This window comes from Odocoileus virginianus, chromosome 3 (assembly GCF_023699985.2).
Source record: "Odocoileus virginianus isolate 20LAN1187 ecotype Illinois chromosome 3, Ovbor_1.2, whole genome shotgun sequence".
Classification (NCBI taxonomy): Eukaryota; Metazoa; Chordata; class Mammalia; order Artiodactyla; family Cervidae; genus Odocoileus; species Odocoileus virginianus.
In genome coordinates this window covers 95755023-95777091 of record NC_069676.1, presented here as the reverse complement: position 1 = coordinate 95777091, position 22069 = coordinate 95755023, and the positions used below count along the sequence as shown (strand labels likewise).

Below are 22069 nucleotides of genomic sequence, written 5' to 3'. Positions count from 1 at the left end.
GATCTGAAAGAGAGCCTGATGAACTATAGACAGAGTTTCATGACACTATACAGGAGGCAGTGATCCAGACCATCCCCAAGAAAAAGGAATGCAAACAGGCAAAATGGTTGTCTGAGGAGGCCTTACAGCCAGCTAAGTAGAGAAAAAAAGAGAAGCTAAAGGTAAAGTAGAAAAGGAAAGATATACCCATCTGAATGCAGAGTTCCAAAGAATAACAAGGAGAGAGAATAAAGCCTTCCTCAGCAACCAATGCAAGGAAACAGGAAAACAACAGAATGGGAAAGACTAGAGATCTCTTCATGAAAATTAGAGACACCAAAGGAACATTTCATGCAAAGATGGGCACAATAAAGGAAGGAAATGGTATGGACCTAACAGAAGCAGAAGGTATTAAGAAGACGTGGCAAGAATACACAGAACTATACAAAAAAGATCTTCATGACCCAGATAACCACGATGGTGTGATCATTCACCTAGAGCCAGACATCCTGGAATGTGAAGTCAAGTGCGTCTTAGGAAGCATCACTACAAACAAAGCTAGTGGAGGTGAAGGAATTCCAGCTGAGCTATTTCAAATCCTAAAAGATGATGTTGTTAAAGTGCTGCAATCAATATGCCAGCAAATTTGGAAAACTCAGCATGGCCACAGGACTGGAAAAGGTCAATTTTCATTCCAATCTCAAAGAAAGGCAATGCCAAACAATTTTCAAACTACTGCACAGTTACACTCATCTCACACACTAGCAAAGTAATGCTCAAAATTCTCCAAGCCAGGCTTCAACTGTACAGGAACCAAGAACTTCCAGGTATTCAAGCTGGTTTTAGAAAACACAGAGGAACCAGAGATCAAATTGCCAATATCTACTGGATCACAGGAAAAGCAAGAGTGTTCCAGAAAAACATCTACTTCTGCTTTATTGACTATTCCAAAGCCTTTGACTGTGTGGATCACAATAAACTGTGGAAAATTCTGAAAGAGATGGGAATACCAGACCATCTTACATGCCTCCTGAGAAACCTGTATGCAGGTCAAGAAGCAACAGTTAGAAATGGACATGGAACAATGGACTGGTTCCAAATTGGGAAAGGAGTACGTCAAGGCTGTATATTGTCACCCTGCTTATTTAACTTATATGTAGAGTATACCATGTAAAATGCTGGACTGGATGAAGCGCAAGCTGGAATCAAGATTGCTGGGAGATATATCAATAACCTCAGATATGCAGATGACACCACCCTTATGGCAGAAAGCAAAGAAGAACTAAAAAGCCTCTTGATGAAAGTGAAAGAGGAGAGTGAAAAAGCTGGCTTAAAACTCAACATCAAAAAAACGAAGATAACAGCATCCAGTCCCATCACTCCATGGCAAATAGATGGGGAAACAATGGGAAACAGTGACAAATATTTTCTTGGGCTCCAAAATCACTGCAGATGGTGACTGCAGCCATGAAATTAAAAGATGCTTGCCCCTTGAAAGAAAAGCTATGACCAACCTAGACAGTGTATTAAGAAGGAAAGACATTACTTTGCCTACAAAGGTCCATCTAGTCAAAGCTATGGTTTTTCCAGTAGTCATGTGAGAGTTGGCCATAAATAAGGCTGAGCACCGAAGAATTGATGCATGAGAGTTGGCCATAAATAAGGCTGAGCACCGGAGAATTGATGCTTTTGAACTGTGGTGCTGGAGAGAACTCTTTAGAGTCCCTTGGACTTCAAGGAGATCCAATCAGTCAATCCTAAAGGAAATCTGTCCTGAATATTCATTGGAGGGACTGATGCTGAAGCTGAAGCTCCAATACTTTGGCCACCTGATGCAAAGAACTGACTCATTGGAAAAGACCCTGATGCTGGGAAAGATTGAAGGCAGGAGAAGGGGATGACAGAGGATGAGATGGTTGGATGGCATTACCAACCTGACGGACATGAGTATGAACAAGCTTCAAGAGCTGGTGATGGACAGGGAGGCCTGGTGTTCTGCAGTCTATGGGGTCACAAAGAGTAGGACACGACTGAACTGAACTGAACATAAAGGAAAAACTCACCTGGAAATACATGGAAAATAAGAACTTCTACTTTATCAAAGGAAATCATTAAGGCTCAGAGTAGATGGTAGTACTTAGAATATGTATAATAAAGAGCTCATATCCAAAATATTCAAAGAAATTCTACCATTCATTAAGTAAAACACAGGCAACCAGTAGTAAAAAAGGACGACTTGAAGAGTAGACTTCATGAAAGAAGGTACTTAAATGGTCAATTGAGTATTAAAACCACAGTAACGTACTACCATACATCCACCTTCAGAACAGTCAAAATTGAATAGTCCAAAAATACTGAGAATAGAGACTATGTAGGGCAATGACAATTTTCACGGACTTCTGGTGGGAGTATAAATTGCTTCAGTGACTTTGGAAAACTGTTTGACATCATATACTGATACTGAAATATAAGCACACTGCAAGGCACAATACTTGTGCTCCTAGAATATGATATACCAAGAGAAATGTGCTCATCTACATGAGGAGGTATATATGAATATTCATGGCAGCATTAACTGTAACAGCCCCAAACTGTAATATTGGAAAGCCTATATAAATTGGAGCATATTCATAAAATAGAATACAGATCATCAAATTATGACCTGTAGGCCAAACACCACCTATAATAGTCTATGAGCTAAGAAATGGTTTTTATGCAACAAGTAACTATATGTGATCTGCAAGGTATAAAATATTTACTATCTGGCCTTTCACAGAAAAAGTTTGCCAACCTCTGAAAACAATACTACATAGAAATGAAAATTAATCAACTATGGAAATTCTCAAAAATATGGATGAATTTCACAAACATAATATTGAGAAAAAGACATCAGACACTGACCCACCTTTTCATAATCTTCTGCAGTAAAATCTCTGTCTCTCTGAAGTATTTCATGAAGTCTTGCCTTTACACGTTGCTGACAACTGCTCAAAGAATCACTATCACTATCCAAAAGGCCATTCATGTTTGCACTTTTCACCATCTGAACAAGAATGGGTGTAAGTTCTCCTTCTAGAGCTAACAGACCCTAAACACATTAAATAAAAGCCAAAACAGATTTAAGAATTAGTATGCAAAACAGAAGGCATCTTAATTACTATTTTGTTACATGCAGAATTTCACAGGGTATACACTTACTGTTATAACAAACTTTATTAACACAAATTGTCATGGGCATTTCAGGGTTTTAGTCTGAAGTTTCGAATTTAGAATATTAAAATATTACCTCAGTAAAAATCTTTTAAAATGCTATATCAGATGAAAATTTTAATAATTCTAAAAACATTTATTTATACCTTTGCAAAAGCAGCTGCAGTCATCTGAACTCGTCCTTCATCAGAGGCGTATATTTTAAGGTCATGTCGGTAGGTACTATGTAATCTAAGTAAACCACAACCAGGAAATCCTGCATAATCTCCTGAAAATAAATCCTCAAATCACTTAAGCTATATTTTTATCTCACTGTATTTCTATACTTAATAACATCTGAAAATGAGGATCTGGAAAGACGATGTATGAATCTGCCTCAAGTAAAGAAACGCCAAGATTTACCTTGACCTCCAGGATACATACACCTGAAAGCTCTTCCGAGTTCTTCGGCCTGGACCCTGCCTGCAGGGGTTAGTTCTCCTCCCCACTTTAGAACCAGAAGCAAGGACGGCTCTTCTCGTCGGCTGTCTAAGATACATATGAATGGATAGAGCAAATGTCAAGTTTTCTTCTTTTAAACAGATACATTTCATGATTATTTTTTTTTCTTTTTGTCTCTTCTGCAGTGGAATGCAGGCCTTATGTAGATTAATTTGTTCCTTAAACATATCTATCCTTTGTAGGCTGTTGCTTCTACTAGGAATACCATTTGCTTCACTTATTAAATCTTACTAAAATTTCAAAATCTCTCCCATACTCTAGAAAGAAGGCTCTTTCTCAGTTTTCTGAAAGGAAACTTCTCCCTTCCCTGCTCTCAAAATGGTATGAGGGCCAACGGCATTTGCAGCATGTTTTTAGTTGTACTAGATATGCTAGGTTAAGAGCTCCCTGATGACAGGTTCAGAGCTTGTCTTTGCAGTGCTGCCACACAAAAGGTAATTTTATCTGAAGGGAAGAAGATATATACATTTTTATGATTAGTAACCAGTGATCTGTATAACTTTTAAGAAGATATGAGACAACAGAGCTTAATATTTATTATAATTTACATTTAAGAGTGAGATATACAATAAAATATAGCCAAAAACTTTTAAAATTTGGAGTGGTAGAATCTGTATGTTCCAGAACAAAGTATTTTCTCAGACACAGAAGATGTCTGAGTTTCTATCCTGAATTTTGACCTACTCTTTATTATGGCCTAAGATCTGTGTTGGGTTCCAGAAACAAAGGTCATTTTATTTTATTTTATTTTTATAAAGGTCATTTTAAAAGTAGCACAAAAAACACTAAAGAATTTAATGATTCACTAAAAGTGATAGAAAATCATCCTTTACCCTGGGGCTAGTCAGTAATTGTACATGCAAGCCAACATTCACTTATAATAAAGGCAATTAATTTACTTTTAATTATAGTTATTTATGGAATGCTTTTGATATAAACATTAAAATATAGAAAATTAATCTGCATTGTTACTAATCATGCAGTGTGACAAGAGAGCAATATATGAACTTTCAGAATAAAGATCAACATAGTCAAATTTTGGCTTGCATTTAATCTTTACTTCAAGTTTTGCTCCTATAAATAGTGGGCCACTGTGAATATCCCTATAGAAGATCTTTCTCTCAAGATCTGACTATCCCATTGGGATAGATTCTTTTAAGTATAATTAAGGTCAAAGTATATGAAAAGTTTTTGAACTTTCCCCTGCAACCCACCCTCCAGCCGCACCACGCAACGTGCAGGATCTCAGGTCACCGACCAGGGATGGAACCCACGCCACCTACAGTAGAAGCGCGGAGGCTTAACCACTGGACCACCAGGGAAGTTTCATGAAATTTTCGTTATGTACTGCCAAATTACTTTTCAAAGAGTTATTGTCAATTTACAGTCCTACCAGTGGATAAAATTCTGTCACACTGCATTTTCGTCAGCATTCCTTATTACCATTTGAAAAAAGAATAAAATAAGAAAACACTCTGCCAGTGTGACAGGCAAGACTGATGATTATTATTATTGTATTGGGCATCTCCATTTCTCCATAAAATGGCTCCCCAACCCTTGACCATTTTTCTTTTGAAAAGTAAATGAACTTATGGATTTTTGTGCTCATTGCTCTTAGGAGACTCATTTTAAATGCTCATCTGATTTATTGAGTGGAGAAAAATATCTGCTTTAGAAACATGGTGATGGTGTATTTTTTCAAATATTCTTTTCCTACTTCTTGAGTTTTCTTCCTTTTTATCCTGTGTGGGTTAGGGGCCCATTAAATAATAATTAGTTATAAAGAAATAAGCTCTATAAATAATAAAAGAGCACTCCCAAGCAGTTTTTAAAGTAATAAAAGGTAACCTTTACCTAAAGGAGAAAAGGTAAAAGACCTTTTTTAAGGATAGAAAACAGTTACCAAAGCTGTACATTATTCTTCCTCTATTCAGCATGCCAACCCCTAAACTATTTGACAGAAGATTAAAAAGGTAATCAACGAGTAGCACGTTCCTACATATAATTAAAAACTAATAGGCATTAATAGTGACATACCCTCTTCTTCACTAGATGTCTTAGGACAACCATGAGGGAGATAGGTTAACTGGACCTTACGATTTATTCCAGAAAAATGGCCATACCTGAAAAATAAAATGGCAAATACAACAGAGAATATTTAATAAGCAGTACAACCTCCTAAAGAAAAACTAAAATCTATCTTGTCTTTAAAAATTAAAATAATGACTTTTTTTAAAATTTTGAGTGGTCAAAGAAATAAATCTTGTAAGAGGAATATTGGTGGCACCAATTTCACCTGATTAAAACATGTGAAGTTATTTTTCATTTAAACAGCACTGAGTCTCTGATTAACGTAACAATGTGGTCTTCATCCTATGTAGTACTTCACCGACAATCCAAATGTGATGTTCTCTTTTGATGGTCTCATCAAAATTAATGCCATTATAAAACAGAACCTTCAATGTAATGATCTCTTTTCTCACTGGTAAAAATAAAAACTTTAGACTTTCACTAATTTCACCTGATTTACAGTGAGAAAAAGCAAAATAGATCAAACTGTGAAGGAAATTAACATGAAAAGTCACACATATTTAAAAAAAAAGAGCACTATAAGTAGTTATCAAAATTAAAGGTTTCAAAAAGATACTTACATCTCTAACACAGTCTTAAGTTGTTCAAGTTTTGGTTTGTTTTCTTCAATTTCAGAATCATTATTTTGTCCAAGTTCCATAAGAAGTTGTCGTGCAATATCCAGCACTTCCTGTAAAAGGAATAAAGAACTGAATTTTTATGTAATGTTGCCATTAGTAGTTTAAAACCCAACAAGAAAGCAAATGCACTTGCCTGTAATTGTTTTGGTTTTTTGAGTTTTAATTTCCCAGATTTATATCCATCACACTTTTCAAAGAGATCAAAGAATCTTACAAAAGAGACAGAATACTGTTAGGCATTGCAATAATATTATCTCTATGGAACAAGCAGCTATAATAAAAGATAGACGAGGGACTAAGGCAACAGTCGGCAACGAACAGCAGACTTGGGGTCTGTGGGCGTCACACAAGGCGTGCCCTCCTTCACTCTACAGTTTCTCTCCTTCATTTGACTGATAAAACTTAGTATTTTCCTAAACCATATTAAACTAGTAATCACTAGATTAACTGAATAAAGTAATAAACTTCCATTCTACTAATTTTCATCTTTACAACACTAAATAAGAGCTAAGTCAGGATGATGACCATTTATGGATATTGCTACAGTAATTTTCTGATACTGATACACACAATTTAAGATGGATTTTATTTTGATTTTATTTTTTCCAGTGGTTTAAATATTACTGGTCAAGAAATAGTGGCAGTCTTCCCTCATGATGTATTAATCAAAATAGATAAGCACCCATCAGAAACACTGAATTATCACATCCTGTGAATTAAATTATTCCCCTTTAAACATACTTTTGATGCCTCACTTCCATTTTCATTTTTTGCTTTGGTGTTCGATCCCCATGACGAATGACGGCTATGACACATCTAAGTTCCATCCTTAAGTTAAAAAAAAACAACATTCTCAATTTTCTAACAAAGATCTGTGTTATATAACTAAGATTAATACATCTAATTTTTTATTTGGAACTATCTTTTACCACTTCAAGATAATGTTCCCATTAAGAACAGCGCTTGTAACAGCTAGCTTTAATCTTATGAAGTCAATCTTAAAAAGAATTTAAAAGGCTGGAGTGGAGTAATATCAAGCTATATAATACTTGCTTCTTCTCCAGAGATGACTATACTAACTTTGGATACAAGCAAATGGACTATAATTCCCTAACTTCATTAATTACCTGTCCAGTGTGGTAGATCATTATACAGAGAGATTTCATTAAATCAAACAAAATAAAGCTGCTATATTTATTTTGCCCATGTAAGAAGAAAAGTATTTCAAACTTAAATTACTGGAAGATAAAAGTATCTTAGTATGAATGAAAGAAGGTGAAAGTGAAAGTCGCTCAGTGGTGTCTGACTTTTTGCGACCCCATGGAATTCTCCAGGCCAGAATACTGGAATGGGTATCCTTTCCCTTCTCCAGGGGATCTTCCCAACCCAGGTCTCCCACGTTGCATGAGGATTCTTTACCAGCTGAGCCACAAGGGAGGGTTTAAATTACCATTTGTCAAATTATGAGACACAGAACACAACTCTCTAGAGTAAGTCACCCGAAAATATATTTTGTACTAAATAAGTTTGGAAATACTGGTTTAAAAACAAAATTAAGTGTTTCGGTCCTCTCTTCTGCCCCAATCAGGAATCCTCAGAATTTTTAACATGCTAACATAAAGCTCAAGCTCACATGAATAACAAGTGAATTTCAGGTAGTAAATTTCCCTAGAAATTTTATAAAGCACTTTGGCAATACTGGTCTAATTAATTTACTTCAAGATATAACTGTATTTTTCCTTTACATGCTGAGAGCATGAAAACTGTAAACCACTGACCATGAGCCTTTAAACCACTGCCACCTCCTTTATTCTTATGGCTTAGTTCAACAGTTCTATAATTATCCAAAATTTTTTCGGAATTTTAACAACAGAAAAGATCTTCAGTCTAAATGCATGTGTGAGTGCTCAGCTGCTTGGCCGTGCGCAACTCTTCATGACTCTATGGGCTGGTGCCTACTAGGTTCCTCTGTCTCTGGGATTCTCCAGGCAAGAATACTGGCTGCTGCTGCTGCAGCCAAGTCGCTTCAGTTGTGTCTGACTCTGTGCGACCCCGCAGACGGCAGCCCACCAGGCTCCCCGTCCCTGGGGTTCTCCAGGCAAGAACACTGGAGTGGGTTGCCATTTCCTCCTCCAGGGAATCTTCTTGATGAAGGGATCTGACTCTAGGGATCCTGCATCTCCTTGCATTGGCAGGATTCTTTACCACTGAATCACCTGGGAAACTCCTTCATTCTAAATAGCCCATGGAATCCTCGGGCCTGGTGCACTGGTATGACCCAGAGGGCTGGGGTGGGGAGGGAGTTGGGAGGGGGTTCAGGATGGGGAACACATGTACACCTGTGGCAGACTCAAGTCAATGTACGGCAAAACCAATGTAATGCTGTAAAGTAAAATAAATAATTTAAATAAATAGCCTATGTAAAAGCATTTAATTTATTTTTCCATTTGGAAAGTGAATCATATGAAAATATACAAAGTAAAGTATTTAATATTATTCAGATATGTAATCTTTACTGTGATAGCACAGGCCAATAGGGAAACACAAGGAATTTCTAAATGAAAATATTCAAACTTACATAGTTCCAGATGTAGTTGGTACAATCGGGATATCTTCAGCTTCTAAGGGTATTGACCAGGGGATATGAAATTGTGGAGCAAGCTCTCGCATTACAATATTCCTTAAAGACAAAAAAAGAAAACTTAAACTAGTTCATTTTAAGACAAACCTGGGTGTTAATGACAAAAGAAAATCATAGAAGTTAAAATCAAACTATCTAGTAACTATGTGAATGCAGTACATAAAAAGTAAACTAAGGAAAAAATCAGTCCTGATCAAGCAAAATTAGATCAGCAGCACTAAACTGATACATAGAACACAGTAATGGGATATCATGAATTTAGAATTTACTTATTTATTTTTTAAAAATATAAATCACATTGGATTCAAGTAAATTCCCTGGTGGCTCAGATGGTAAAGAATTCACTTTCAATGCAGGAGACCTGGGTTTGATCCCTGGGTTGGGAAGACCCCCTGGAGAAGGTAACAGCTACCCACTCCAGTATTCTGGCCTGGAGAATTCCATGGACAGAGGAGCCTGGCAGGCCAGTCTACGGGTCCCAACTGAGTGACTCTCAACTTTCATGTCACTATAGCTTCCATAGATTCTAAAATCCAAGATTATCTCTGTGGACACTGAGTATTTCTTACCAGCTTTTATTGATCACCTATAAAGCTATTTTAAATACCATTGTTCATTTGTAACAAATTTCCATCACAGTTTGCTAAAAAGGTTAACAATCAAAATTTTACGTAATTACAGGACATCTTTTGTTTTGTTTAAATTTAGCATTTATTCATGCTAAAATTTAACTGAGCCCCCCTAAATTTTACTTTAAGGGTAAGTTCACCAACCTTTGAAATATACTATAATTGTTGACTCCAATGATTAAGATATATTTTATAGTGTAAGTTTTTATGGCTTTGACATAAGTATTTTGTCGTATACACTTTGAAGTGGTTAAAAACAGTCCTTGTCAGGACGTCCCTGAAGTGGGTTTGACCCCTGGTCTGGTGGACTGCCCCTGCCAGCGCAGCTAAGCCTGTGTGCCCTGACTACTGAGCCTGTGTGCCTAGAGCCTCACCAGTGAGAGCCCTGTGCAGAGCCACGAAGAGGGGCCCCACTTGCCTTAACTAAAGAAAGCGTGCACACAGCAATGAAGAGCCATGCAGCCAGAAATAACACAAACAAATAATGTTACAAGTTGTCTTTCAAGTCTTCTAAATCAAGATGTATGAAAATAAGTCAAAGAATACAAAAATGGCATTTCTGTATGCAATAATTTCTTTTATGTTCATTTGATAATCTCATGAGATTATTTTGAGTAACATATGCTTGTAGAAAGTCAAATCAAGATTTCTAAATTCCAATTATTTCTATTTTATTCTTGTTACTTATTTCACAAATGTTAATTCTGTACCATTAAATACTATAATTACCTCACAAAAACTTGAGAAACAAGGTAATCTAATAAATCAGCCATTTTGATGAATGATCAGCCATCACTGTGTAAATCATTGCTATATAGCACTTCTAAATCTATAGGTTAAATACCTTTAAAAGTTTACACTGTTCATAAATTGTCTTACATAACCCAAAGTGTAATTCAGGAATTGGGGATGTCATTTTACGAACACTGAGTTTTTACTCTAGAGTGCTTATAAAGCCCTGATCACTTGATGTTTACAATTATTTGGTTTCTGTATGCACTAACTATAACAAAAGTAAAGAGGAAGAAATATAAAGAAAAAAATCTTACCCAAGTATTTTTGCACAATCATCATAATACTTCATGGAATTTTTCACAAAACTGAAGCCATTGACATCACAGACATAGGACTGTCCATTGGCCCGTAGCAAATCAAAGCCACAAACTGTTTGCTATTTAAAATAAATTATACACTTTAAAATTCCATTTAATTAAGACTGAGTTTTCCAGTCTTATTAGAATACAAATTTTATAAGTGCCCTTTACTTCAGAGTAAGTAAAAAACAAGGAAGCTACTTATTTGTAACTTGAATACTCTAAAATATATAGCACATGTCACATGATTATTTAAATTCTTCCTATGAAGTAAATGTAGAACAATAATGCTTAAGAGACTAGAGAGGCCAAGAACGCAAGAAGGTTTTCAATTAGTGTTTAATTAAAAAACAAAAGTAAAAAATTTTAAAGGCTTTGATAAATTTTATGCTAGCAGAAATTCTATTAAAAAAAAAAAATCCAAAAAGAAAAAAAAAGAGGAGAAAGCTTTGAAGACACAGCCCAGAAGAAATGTCCAATTATTCTCATGAATCTTTTAAACTCTGACAACTACACACTTGTGAGCTCCTGAAACAAATTTACTTTATTTGGGAGATAACAGTTAGAAAAGTATAAATTTCCTGCTTAGGCTCTAGGAATTTTCCGATCTTCTAGGTTTTATGTTCAAACCATCATGTATTAGTATAATATGATTTTACGTTATGGCTTTTGGAATCCTGGCATTACAAATTTAGAACAGTTCATATAAAAACCAATTAATATAAAGCTATTAAAACATACTTCAGGTTAAGATTCCTTCCATGAGAGACTTCAAATCATTAAGACACAAAAAATTTATTATTACTAACTAGCAATATATACTAGTTTTAAGTTATATACCCAAGACAACGCTTCTACAAGGTAAAGTTTATCCTCTATGAGATGTAAGTTGTACTACTTCTGTTTTAATCTTTACTGCACAGGATATCAAACTCTAATAATACAGATTGAGAGAACAAGTCAAATATCTAAGTAAAAAGTTTTCAAGTGTATTAGAAAAAAATAATAAAATAAAAAGTGTATTAGTAGTTTTCATGAACATATTTTACTATATTTAACAGGCCAAATGATCAACTGTGAAGGCTAGAAGAATTCTTTTTTTTTTAAAATCATATATCAATTCTATGAGTAAATACTTATAACCAGTTTTGTTACAGGAGTATATTAAAAAAATACTCCTATAACTCTACCATTTCAGTTGTTTTCTTCTATAATTGTAGTTTCGGAATAAACTGTCAGTATTCTTCTATATAATGAAGAAAGAATAAGAAGGAAAGGACTTCATTTATTATATATTCTTATTAATGGCACTACAAGAATCCTTCGTAAAGTTCAAAAAAGACTATTCAGATATACTATTTTATTTTCTGTACTTATCTTTCCTATTATAAGCCCAAACAACATCTCTTTCACTCAAAAAAGAAAATTCAAATTTTTGCAAGAGTCTACATGACCTGCATAACATCTTACCTTAAAAGCAAGGCAGACTTTCCAAGCAATTAGTTTCTCTCGAGCATTGAGAATAACAGGGTATCTTACTTCTTTTCCTTCACTATCTCGTTCCACCTTGCCATCAAGTGCAGGAGATTTTCGAGCTTCAGCATGGGCATAGTCTGGACCCACTGTATAAACCTTTCAGAAATGTCAAAATATATATATTATTTTAAAAAGATATATATGTGAATATATAACAGCAGGCAACAAATTCAAATAAAAAATACCTCTGTTTCCAGGTGGTATTTTTTGACACATCTTTCTATTTTACGTGTGAAAATTTTCAACATTGGAAGAGGTTATAAGTAATTATACAGCAAAACTGGTCAAATGAGGATCTGTTCTCTCTAAAAAATAATTATGCTGAACATTATAAGGGACTACTAGAATGCATAATGCTGTCATCCTTCTCGAACTGTTTAACAAAAGAGAGGTATAAATAACTAAAAAATTATAGAAGAAAGTAACTGCCAAAATAAAGATCTAAGCATGGAAGGAAGATTTATAAGGGCAGCAAGAATTCAAAAGCAGACAAGAGAGGGAAAGGCACTCTAAGCAACGCTAATAAATGCAAAGGGCAGAGGAATGAAACAGCATGACATATTCAGGTGAGAGTTTGTTATTTGCTATGGTTTCTACTGTATGAAATAAGGTTTGTAGTACAGAGGGCAGGCCATGAAGTATCTCGTATGCCAGCCTTAAAAATCTGATTAATTACCTTGTGGTCAATGAGGATCCACAAGAGAATTTTTAAGAGGAGGCTCATGATTCAGTTTACATCTAGGAAAGAACTCTCTATTAGACTCAGAGAAGCAAAAGGCAAGGAAAAAGGGAAAGATACACTCAACTAAATGCAGAGTTCCATAGAATACCAAGGAAAGATAAGAAGGCCTTCTTAAATGAACAATGCAAAGAAACAGAGGGAAACAACAGAATGGGAAAGACTGGAGGTCTCTCAAATACTACTGGAGATATCAAGGGAACATTTCATGCAAGGATGTAAACATGAAAGGACAGAAAGCCTAAGAACCTAACAGAAGAAGAGATTAAGAAGAGGCAAGAATACATAGAACAACAGTACAAAAAAGGTCTTAATGACCTGGATAACCATGATGGTGGGGTCACTCACCTAAAGCCAGACATCCTGCAGTATGAAGTCAAGTGGGCCTTAGGAAACATTATTATGAACAAAGCTAGTGGAGGTTATGGAATTCCAGCAGAGCTATTTTAAATCCTAAAATATGATGCTGTTAAAGTACTATACTCAATATGTCAGCAAATGTGGAAAACTCAGCAGTGGCCACAGGACTGAAAACAGGTCAGTTTTCATTCTAATCCCAAAGAAGTGCAATGCCAAAGAATGTCTGAACTACCCACACAACCGCACTCATTTCACATGCAAGCAAAGTGAAAGTGAAAGTTGCTCGGTCGTGTCTGACTCTTTGAGACCCCAGGGACTATTCAGTCCATGGAATTCTTCAGGCCAGAATACTGGAGTGGGTAGCTTTTCCCTTCTCCAGGGGATCTTCCTAACCCAGGGAACGAACCCAGGTTTCCCACATTATAGGTGGACTCTTTACCAGCTGAGACACAAGGGAAGCCAAAGAAAACTGGAGTGGGTAGCCTATCCCTTCTCCAGCGGATCTTCCTGACCCAGGAATTGAACTGGGGTCTCATTCATTGCAGGCGTATTCTTTACCAACTAAGCTATCAGGGAAGGCCATGTGCTAGCAAGGTAACACTCAAAAATATTGTCACCCTGCTTATTTAACTTATATGCAGGGTACATCATTCAGAATTCTGGGCTGGATGAATCACAAGCTGGAATCAAGATTGCTGAGAGAAATTTCAACAACCTTAGATATGCAGATAACACCACTCTAACAGAAGAGTTGACTCACTGGAAAAGACCCTGATGCTGGGAGGGATTGGGGGCAGGAGGAGAAGGGGACGACAGAGGACGAGATGGCTGGCTGGCATCACCAACTCAATGGACATGAGTTTGAGTAAACTCCGGGAGTTGGTGATGGAAAGGGAGGCCTGGCGTGCTGTGATTCATGGGGTCGCAGAGAGTCAGACACGACTGAGCAACTGAACTGAACTGAACAGGAGAAAGTGAAGCAGAACTAAAGAGACTCTTCATAAAAGTGAAAGAGGAAAAGTGAAACAGCTGGTTGAAAACTTAACATTCAAAAAACTAAGATCATGGCATCCAATTCCATCACTTCATGGCAAATAGAAGGGGAAAAATGTGGAAACAGTGAGAGACTTTATTTTCTTGGGCTCCAGAATCACTGTGGACTGTGACAGCAGCCATGAAATTAAAGATGCTTGCTCCTTGCAAAGAAAGCTACGACAAACCTAGACAGCGTATTAAAGAGCAGAGACATCAATTTGCCGACAAGGGTCCATGTAGTCAAAACTATGGTTTTTCCAGGAGCCATGTATGGATGTGAGAGTTGGATATAAAGAAGGCTGCATGCTGAAGAATTGAGAGTCCCTTGGACAGCAAGGAGATCAAACCAGTCCTTCCTAAATGAAATCAGTCCTGCATATTCATTTGAGGACTGATGCTGAAGCTGAAACAGCAATACTTCGGCCACCTACTGCAAAGAACTGACTCATTAGAAAACACCCTGATGCTGGGAAAGACTGAAGGCAAATGTAGAAGGGAGCAGCAGAATATGAGATGGTTACGTAGTATCACCAACTCAATGGACATGAATTTGAGCAAATTCCAGGAAATAGTAAAGGACAGAGGAGCCTGGTGTGCTGCAGTCCATAGTGTCGCTAAGAGTTGGACACAACTTAGAGACTGAACAAGTTAGACAGAGTGGCTAAAGGTAAAGCAATTAAGACCTTAATTGTCACCAACAGAAATCACACCTATTTTTTTGTAGTCACATTATAGTTGTCAAAGCTCTCTAAACATTTTTTACACCGACTGATGCTTAGAAACTGTGGTGGTGATTAGACTCTAACCCACTATATTTTGGATTGATTTTTAAATATTTTGGTTAACTTTATTTCAGTAGAACTTGTCTCCACTGTAATCCTGTGTGGTTTATTTTAAGCACTGAAGAATATTATTCTATAAAAAGGATCCATAGGCTTAGATTGCCAAAGACATTCATAATGTAAAGAGTAAGAATACCTAGTTATAAAGAAAGAGAGCCAAAATAGAGGGCAGAGATAGCTAATTAAAGGGACTTCCCAGATGGCTCATCAGTAAAGTGTCTGCCTGCCATGCAGGAGACCTGTGTTCAATCCCTGGGTCAAGAATATCCCCTGGAGAAGGAAATGGCAACCCACTCCAGTACTCTTGCCTGGAAAATCCCACTGACAGAAGTGCCTGGCAGGCTACAGTCCATGGAGTTGCAAAATAGCCTGACATGACTTAGCAACTATATAACAACAACAGCAGCAGCTATTGTAAACTCTTTTTCTGGTATCACTGGTAAACTCAAAATACAAACTTAAAATATACTTTAATCAATCCTACCTTAACATCAGTACCATCTGTAGGCATAAACTCTTCATATATATAGGAGCCTGTTTTTCGTACATTGCTTTCTGGGGAGTAAACACTACTTCTACTGCCAATCTGAAAATAAAAGAAGTCTATCAATGTAAAAACCAAATTATTTTCCACTTTTTATAAAAATCTTCTCTTTTACCATTTATTTCTATCATTGATATTCCAAAAATTTTTTTTAGTCTACAAATATTTAACAACATGTTATGTAGTTGACACTATATTATTTCCTGCTATAACTTAAACAGCATAAAAATACAATGAACACTCAGAACAGTGTTTCTAAGATTCAACCATATTGCTGCAGGTAACTCTGCTTTGTCACTACTACAGAATTTTCCTCAGTATAATATTCAGTAATTCATTCACTTGCCTATAATAAATATCTAGGCAGGCTGTTGTCTAAGATTTAGCTAGTAAGGAAATGTTGCTTCGAACTTTCTTTTAAATATTCCTGGGACAAGTATGTGCAGGAGTATTCTGTGGCATATACTCAAAGTGAAACCACTAGTGACAGAATATGCTCACATTCAACTTACAAAATAATGCCAAAATCTTTTAAAAACCATTTTTAATTAGAGTCTCTGCAGCAATGTGTAGGTATTCCCACTGATCTACAATTATCTCAGTATTGTCAGACCTAATATTTGCCATCCTAATGGACATAGAACAAGTACTCAGTGTGTTCTTGCTTTGCATTTCCACGATTGCTTACACGTGCACTTTTAATACTGACATACTGCTAAGTTATATTTTAGAAGAAATACTGCGATAACAACATCTGGGCTTATGCTCGTTTTCCAACTACCTCAATTTTTTTGATCTTGCTGATTCAAAAAGTAACTTAATGTCATTATCTTTTAGACTTGATTTACTTTTTTTTTTATTATGGGTGCAATTTTGAGCATACTTTTAAAAGATCATTGGTATTATTTTTTCTAGGAACTATTCATTTGTAGGCCATTTTTCTAAAAAAATGCTGATCTTTACCTGAAATTCTCACATGACAGATTCATAAATGGAAGGTAGAAAGAAAATCAAATAACTTTCTTGGTATTTTGTACGTAAATTTAATAACAAAAATGATGCCTTTTTTCCTTTAACAAATGATGACATCAAGTTTATGAATTTATCTCTCAATGATAGATTCTTAAACATAGTTTTACTAAATACTTGATTACTTTTAGTAAAGTTTATGCAACAATGTATAAAGAACAGTAGTCACTAGGCTAACAAAGGTTTACCTTTCGAAAAAGTCTTTGACTTCCACCACCAGCAGAGGTTGGATAATAAATGTAAACATTGTGATCTTCTGCACTGACTGGCTTTTCTACAAAAGGCTTTTGGAAAACTTCCCCATTTACTTCTACATGATCTTCGCCTTCAATCAGATTGCATTCTACAAATCAAACATAATATCAAGAAAAGTTACATACTGCTTAGTACCTAGATATAACCACAGTACTATTATTATTGAGGACTTTTTCACTAGAACAGAGGTTACAAAGAAACCTAACTGTGGATGACGTAGCGTTTTTTTTTGTGGTTGCGCTGGTCTTCCGTGCCGCACACGGGCTTTCTCTAACTGCAGCCAGCAGGGCCTCCTCTCAGTTGCGATGCACAGGCTTCTCCCTGCAGTGGCTTCTCCTGTGGCAGAGCACCGGCTCTGGGTGTGCGTGCTTTAGCAGCTGCAGTTCTGGGCTCAGGAGTTGCGGCACACAGGCTTAGTTGCTCTGTGGCACATGGAGCCTTCTTGAACCGGGGATCAAGCCCTTGTCTCCTGCATTGGCAGGGGGATTATTTACCAATGGACTACCAGGAAAGTCCTTGATTTGATTTTAATTAAAAATACTTATGCAAACATATGCCAGCATTTATTATCTATGATGACATAAGGAACTATATTCTTCAAAAATCTAATGGACCTGCTATAATGCTGGTATCTAGGTTTTAATCAAAGTTGCTCTAATGTACAATATGGTCATTAAAACTTCCCAAAATACTGTTATCAAAATATTCAATATTAAAACAAATAAGCATTTATCTTGCCCTTTTACACTATGTGTAACTTACATGCTATGCTGTAAATAAGCAGGAAAACGAAGCAAAAGGAGCTTTAAAATATTAATATTTCAAAATTCTTACTCATCAGTTTAGTTGTGCCATACTAGCATGAAGTTTCTAACACTTAATTCAACTGTTATAGACTCGCTTACCCCAATCAATACAAATTTATTAAGTATGTAAAAATTCTCCCTTATGATTCTCAGATATGCCAAACACGGACCCAATAAATATATGATATACACCTCCTGGTTATAGTTAGCCTTCTGGCTCATAATGTCCCATTTTAATTGAAATTTGCCTATCTGGATCATTTTTAAAAAATTGAATAGAATGCATAAGCTGTTTAAATTCTATTTAATTATGGAGGAGAGTGGCTCAGAAGTCTTTGTTAAGAGACCTTTAAAACAGCTTGTTTAAAATCTCTTACTCTTACCTTTGGGATTATTTGGGTCACGGTTCAAAATTGCATAACGAGGAAGCAAAATACCTTCAGCTTGAAGAATACTATACACTTCTCTCCTGAAGAAAAAAAGAGAATACCCTTATTATTTTGCTAATGTTTCATGATAAGTATGTACTATTCATAAAGTATATTACTACTTTTCTACCACTAAAAAAGTCATGTATATAGTCTTTATTTGTAAGTAAACAAATGTCATTTAAAATACTGAAGAAATATATTCTAAGGAAATATTCAGTAATATTAGAAGTGTATGCACAAAACTTTCTGTGGCATATTAAAATACTAATTTTTTAAAACTGGGAATATAAATGTATAAAAAAGAAATGGCTAATTAAAGTTGCTATATCACAGTGACAAAATATCACCTAAAGTATTAAAAATCTTATATTCAAAGAATATTTAATGACATGGAAAAAGGTGTATGGTCTTTAAAGAGACTACTGATCCTAATTCTGTTAAATGTGAGTGCATATATGTATTGCTTTCTATATGAAAAAATATGATAGATATAGTGGCAGGGTTAAATTAAATGTCTTTCTTCATTTATTTTCTAAATTTCTCAAAATGAATGCAGACACAGACACACATATATATGCACTCCCACATATATTCACATTTGTAATATACAAACATCTATCAATAGATAGATATTAATAACAGTAATAAGAAAGAAAAAAAGCAAATAGAAAAATAAAAAACTATAAGACCTTACATTTTATATAGCATTTTCTTAGATATAATCTCTTACTGTAATGCTAACACAGAATAAAATATTATGCTAGTGAAATTATAAGGGTAGCCATTAATAGCATCAAATAAATGCAATATATGCATTTGTATTTTACAATTTCTCTTAAATATCTATGTTTTTGATCTGTTAAATGAATTGCTAAGATATATAGTAACATATTTCTCAAAATGGTTCCCCTTTATCATAATTTCTTCATCTATAAAACTGGATACAAGCATTCATTACTAAGTATTATTTCCAGGATACCACAAATTTATACATATATATATTTATAAAAGCATTGGAACTATGCCAGCTTAGGTAGATACTAAATAAATGTTGATTTTCCTCCCTTACTGCAGCCAACTTAACCACTCACCTGTCTTGTATGAGATACTGCATATTCAAGTCATTGATTACAAATGGATTCCTGAGTTTGGCATAGGCAACTGCTTTGTCCAGTGGAAATCCTAAGAATACATATTATTAACATATTCTGTACAATCTCAAGACAAGTCGACATCTCTAACTTAATCAACTTTAATTTATGCCACATCCCATAAAAGACTAAGTTCATTATGCATATAGCTGTTTTTTATAAGAGAAAATAATAAATACAAAAAACTTGATTATCTTGTACTATTAAATAAATCTTATTTTTTCTTAATTTGTTGGTAAGGCACAGCAAGCCAGTGGTTATATAACTCCATTTAGAGTACTGATATGTTTAGTTGATGCTTCCAAGTCAGCTGATAGAAGGTAAGACTACCTCATATACAAACAGAAATCTACACATAAATAACACAATTGTATTACAATCATCTGGTGTTCTTTTTAAAAAGGTTTATGTGACTCCTCACTAAAGATATTTTGATGCTACACACACAAATTAGCTGATAATTCACAGAACTGAGGCATCTTTAAAAACAGCAAAAGAAAAAATTAATTTATATTCAACAGACATGCTCTAAATATAAAATATATGAGTAGAACATGCTTGCTGCTATTGATATTAGGCCAATGTTAACACACCAGAAATTAAGTTCTTAAAATTTCTAGACTCTGGTAAAACTACTAATTACAATGAAAAACAAATCAAAAGGCAGATATAATAAGAGATTTTTTAAAAAATCTAAATTATTTTAATGGTTATATTTCACTTTCTGTATTGACACTAAAAGACTCCAATTTTATCCATCAACATGTATGATTAAGAATGGCAGGATACAAGAGAAGTTAACAGCATAAACTAGGGTTCAAATCCTAACTCTATCTTTCATCAGCTGTGTGACCTTGGGCAAGTTTATTTCATACCTCTAAGTCTCTGATTCCCAGCTGTAAAGGAATATTTTAACAGTCTTACCTAGAAAGGTTTTTGAGAAATCAAATAAAATAGTCCAAATGAAACATTTATTACAGTATCTGGCATAATAAATATTCAATAAATGTTAACTTATTATTCCCTAAGTAACTATTTTAATACATTTCTTATCTAAGGAAAAGGGTAACAGTCAGCAGGCATACATAGTATTTAACTACAGTATGCAACAGTGTATCTGTGAAGACACTATTTTGTAGCATTATCAGAATAGTTAAGAGAGGAAGTGTTAAACTTGAAGCTAAAAAAAAAAAAGCTATTGGTTAAAAAAGATTTATTTCTAAATTAACATTTAAATACTCTATACCAAGAATCACCTGGCCATAAATCACAGACCCTTCCAGTTTTATGACTAAGGATTCATCACTTACTGTAAAGATATCACAATGTCTATGGTTTAAGCCTTCCAACAGAATTCAGGAAATAAGAAACCCCTATATAGTCATTATCCTGCTTTGGCTGCTGTTAAAGAGACAGCATATGGGATATGACCTTAGGTAGTAGCTAGATTTTATAAGTAAATAACTAACTTTTACTTAATAAATATGAAGAACCATGTGATGGTAAGGGAAGAACACCTTACCCTCCTGGTTAAGCACTTTTAAGATTCTCTGAAATGAGTATCTTCAAACTGTAAAAAAGACCAGGGCTTTGTCTTCTCCATGAAATGATGAAAATCAATATACATATCTCGTCTATGGGAATACAGTTTTGACCTGCTGCATCCCCTTATTGTTAAAGGTGATGCTTTTTAAATACCTAACTACAGTGAAACTTTAACACAGCTGGAGGCCACACAGTTTGCTAACAAAAATGATTTACTGTGAACACATTTATTATATAACTGAGTACATGTATTTTGGAGTTCTAAGTGAAAATTCAGATTCTTCGGTTATAAATTTTCAGATATACACTTAATAACTTTTGATTAGTACACTCTGTCTGACTCTGCAACCCCATGGACTGTAGCCCACCAGGCTCCTCTGTCCATGGGATTCTCCAGGCCAGAGTACTAAAGTGGGTCGCCATTCCCTTCTCCAGGGTTTCTTCCCAACCCAGAGATCAAACCCGGGTCTCTGGCATTGCAGGTGGATTCTTTACCATCAGAACCACCAGGGAAGCCCAAAGTATGAAGTAATACTTAAGCTTAATTGATATTTCAGTGTGATTTATAAAAAACAGCAAACAAAATAAAAATTCAAATATTATGTTGTTAAGAAATAAAGTATGAATAAGTATAGGAGGAATGATAGATCGTTTTCTGTATGGCAAAACATATTGGTTTATAATACTCAAAAATCAATAATTTATCCCAAGAAACTTGAGTTGCAAACAAAGATATACATTCAAAAGTTCATCACAGCCCTATTTTTAATAGTAAAAACTGGAAACCATCTTATTTTTAGGATATTAGTTAAGCATGATATATTATATCTGCAGGATGATACATGATCATACCATTGAAAACTAGGTTTTTTGACAAATGAGTTAAAAGGAGAAAACTGCTTGATATAATTAGGTTAAAAATTAAATATAAAATCATATATACACTATAACATTAAATGTGTTTTTAAAAAATAAACACAGAAAAAAGACTGAAAATATATCAAAATGTTAACATCACTTATCTGTGAGAC

At 35.0% G+C, this 22069-nt stretch overlaps 1 protein-coding gene across 1 annotated transcript in view; it reads right to left on the bottom strand.

Annotated features, from left to right (window-relative positions):
• Nucleotides 1-22069, bottom strand: part of PPIP5K2 (diphosphoinositol pentakisphosphate kinase 2) — a 77562-nt gene that overhangs the window by 44715 nt on the left and 10778 nt on the right. The window contains exons 4-17 of the mRNA XM_020890593.2: nt 19434-19524; nt 18295-18380; nt 17039-17193; nt 15762-15863; nt 12236-12397; nt 10721-10842; nt 8980-9081; nt 7143-7229; nt 6535-6610; nt 6342-6451; nt 5728-5813; nt 3592-3717; nt 3336-3457; nt 2885-3067 (exon numbers count right to left, since the gene is read on the bottom strand). Coding sequence (XP_020746252.1) covers nt 2885-3067; nt 3336-3457; nt 3592-3717; nt 5728-5813; nt 6342-6451; nt 6535-6610; nt 7143-7229; nt 8980-9081; nt 10721-10842; nt 12236-12397; nt 15762-15863; nt 17039-17193; nt 18295-18380; nt 19434-19524 — 1610 coding nt within the window. The remainder of the gene's footprint in view (nt 1-2884; nt 3068-3335; nt 3458-3591; nt 3718-5727; nt 5814-6341; nt 6452-6534; nt 6611-7142; nt 7230-8979; nt 9082-10720; nt 10843-12235; nt 12398-15761; nt 15864-17038; nt 17194-18294; nt 18381-19433; nt 19525-22069) is intronic.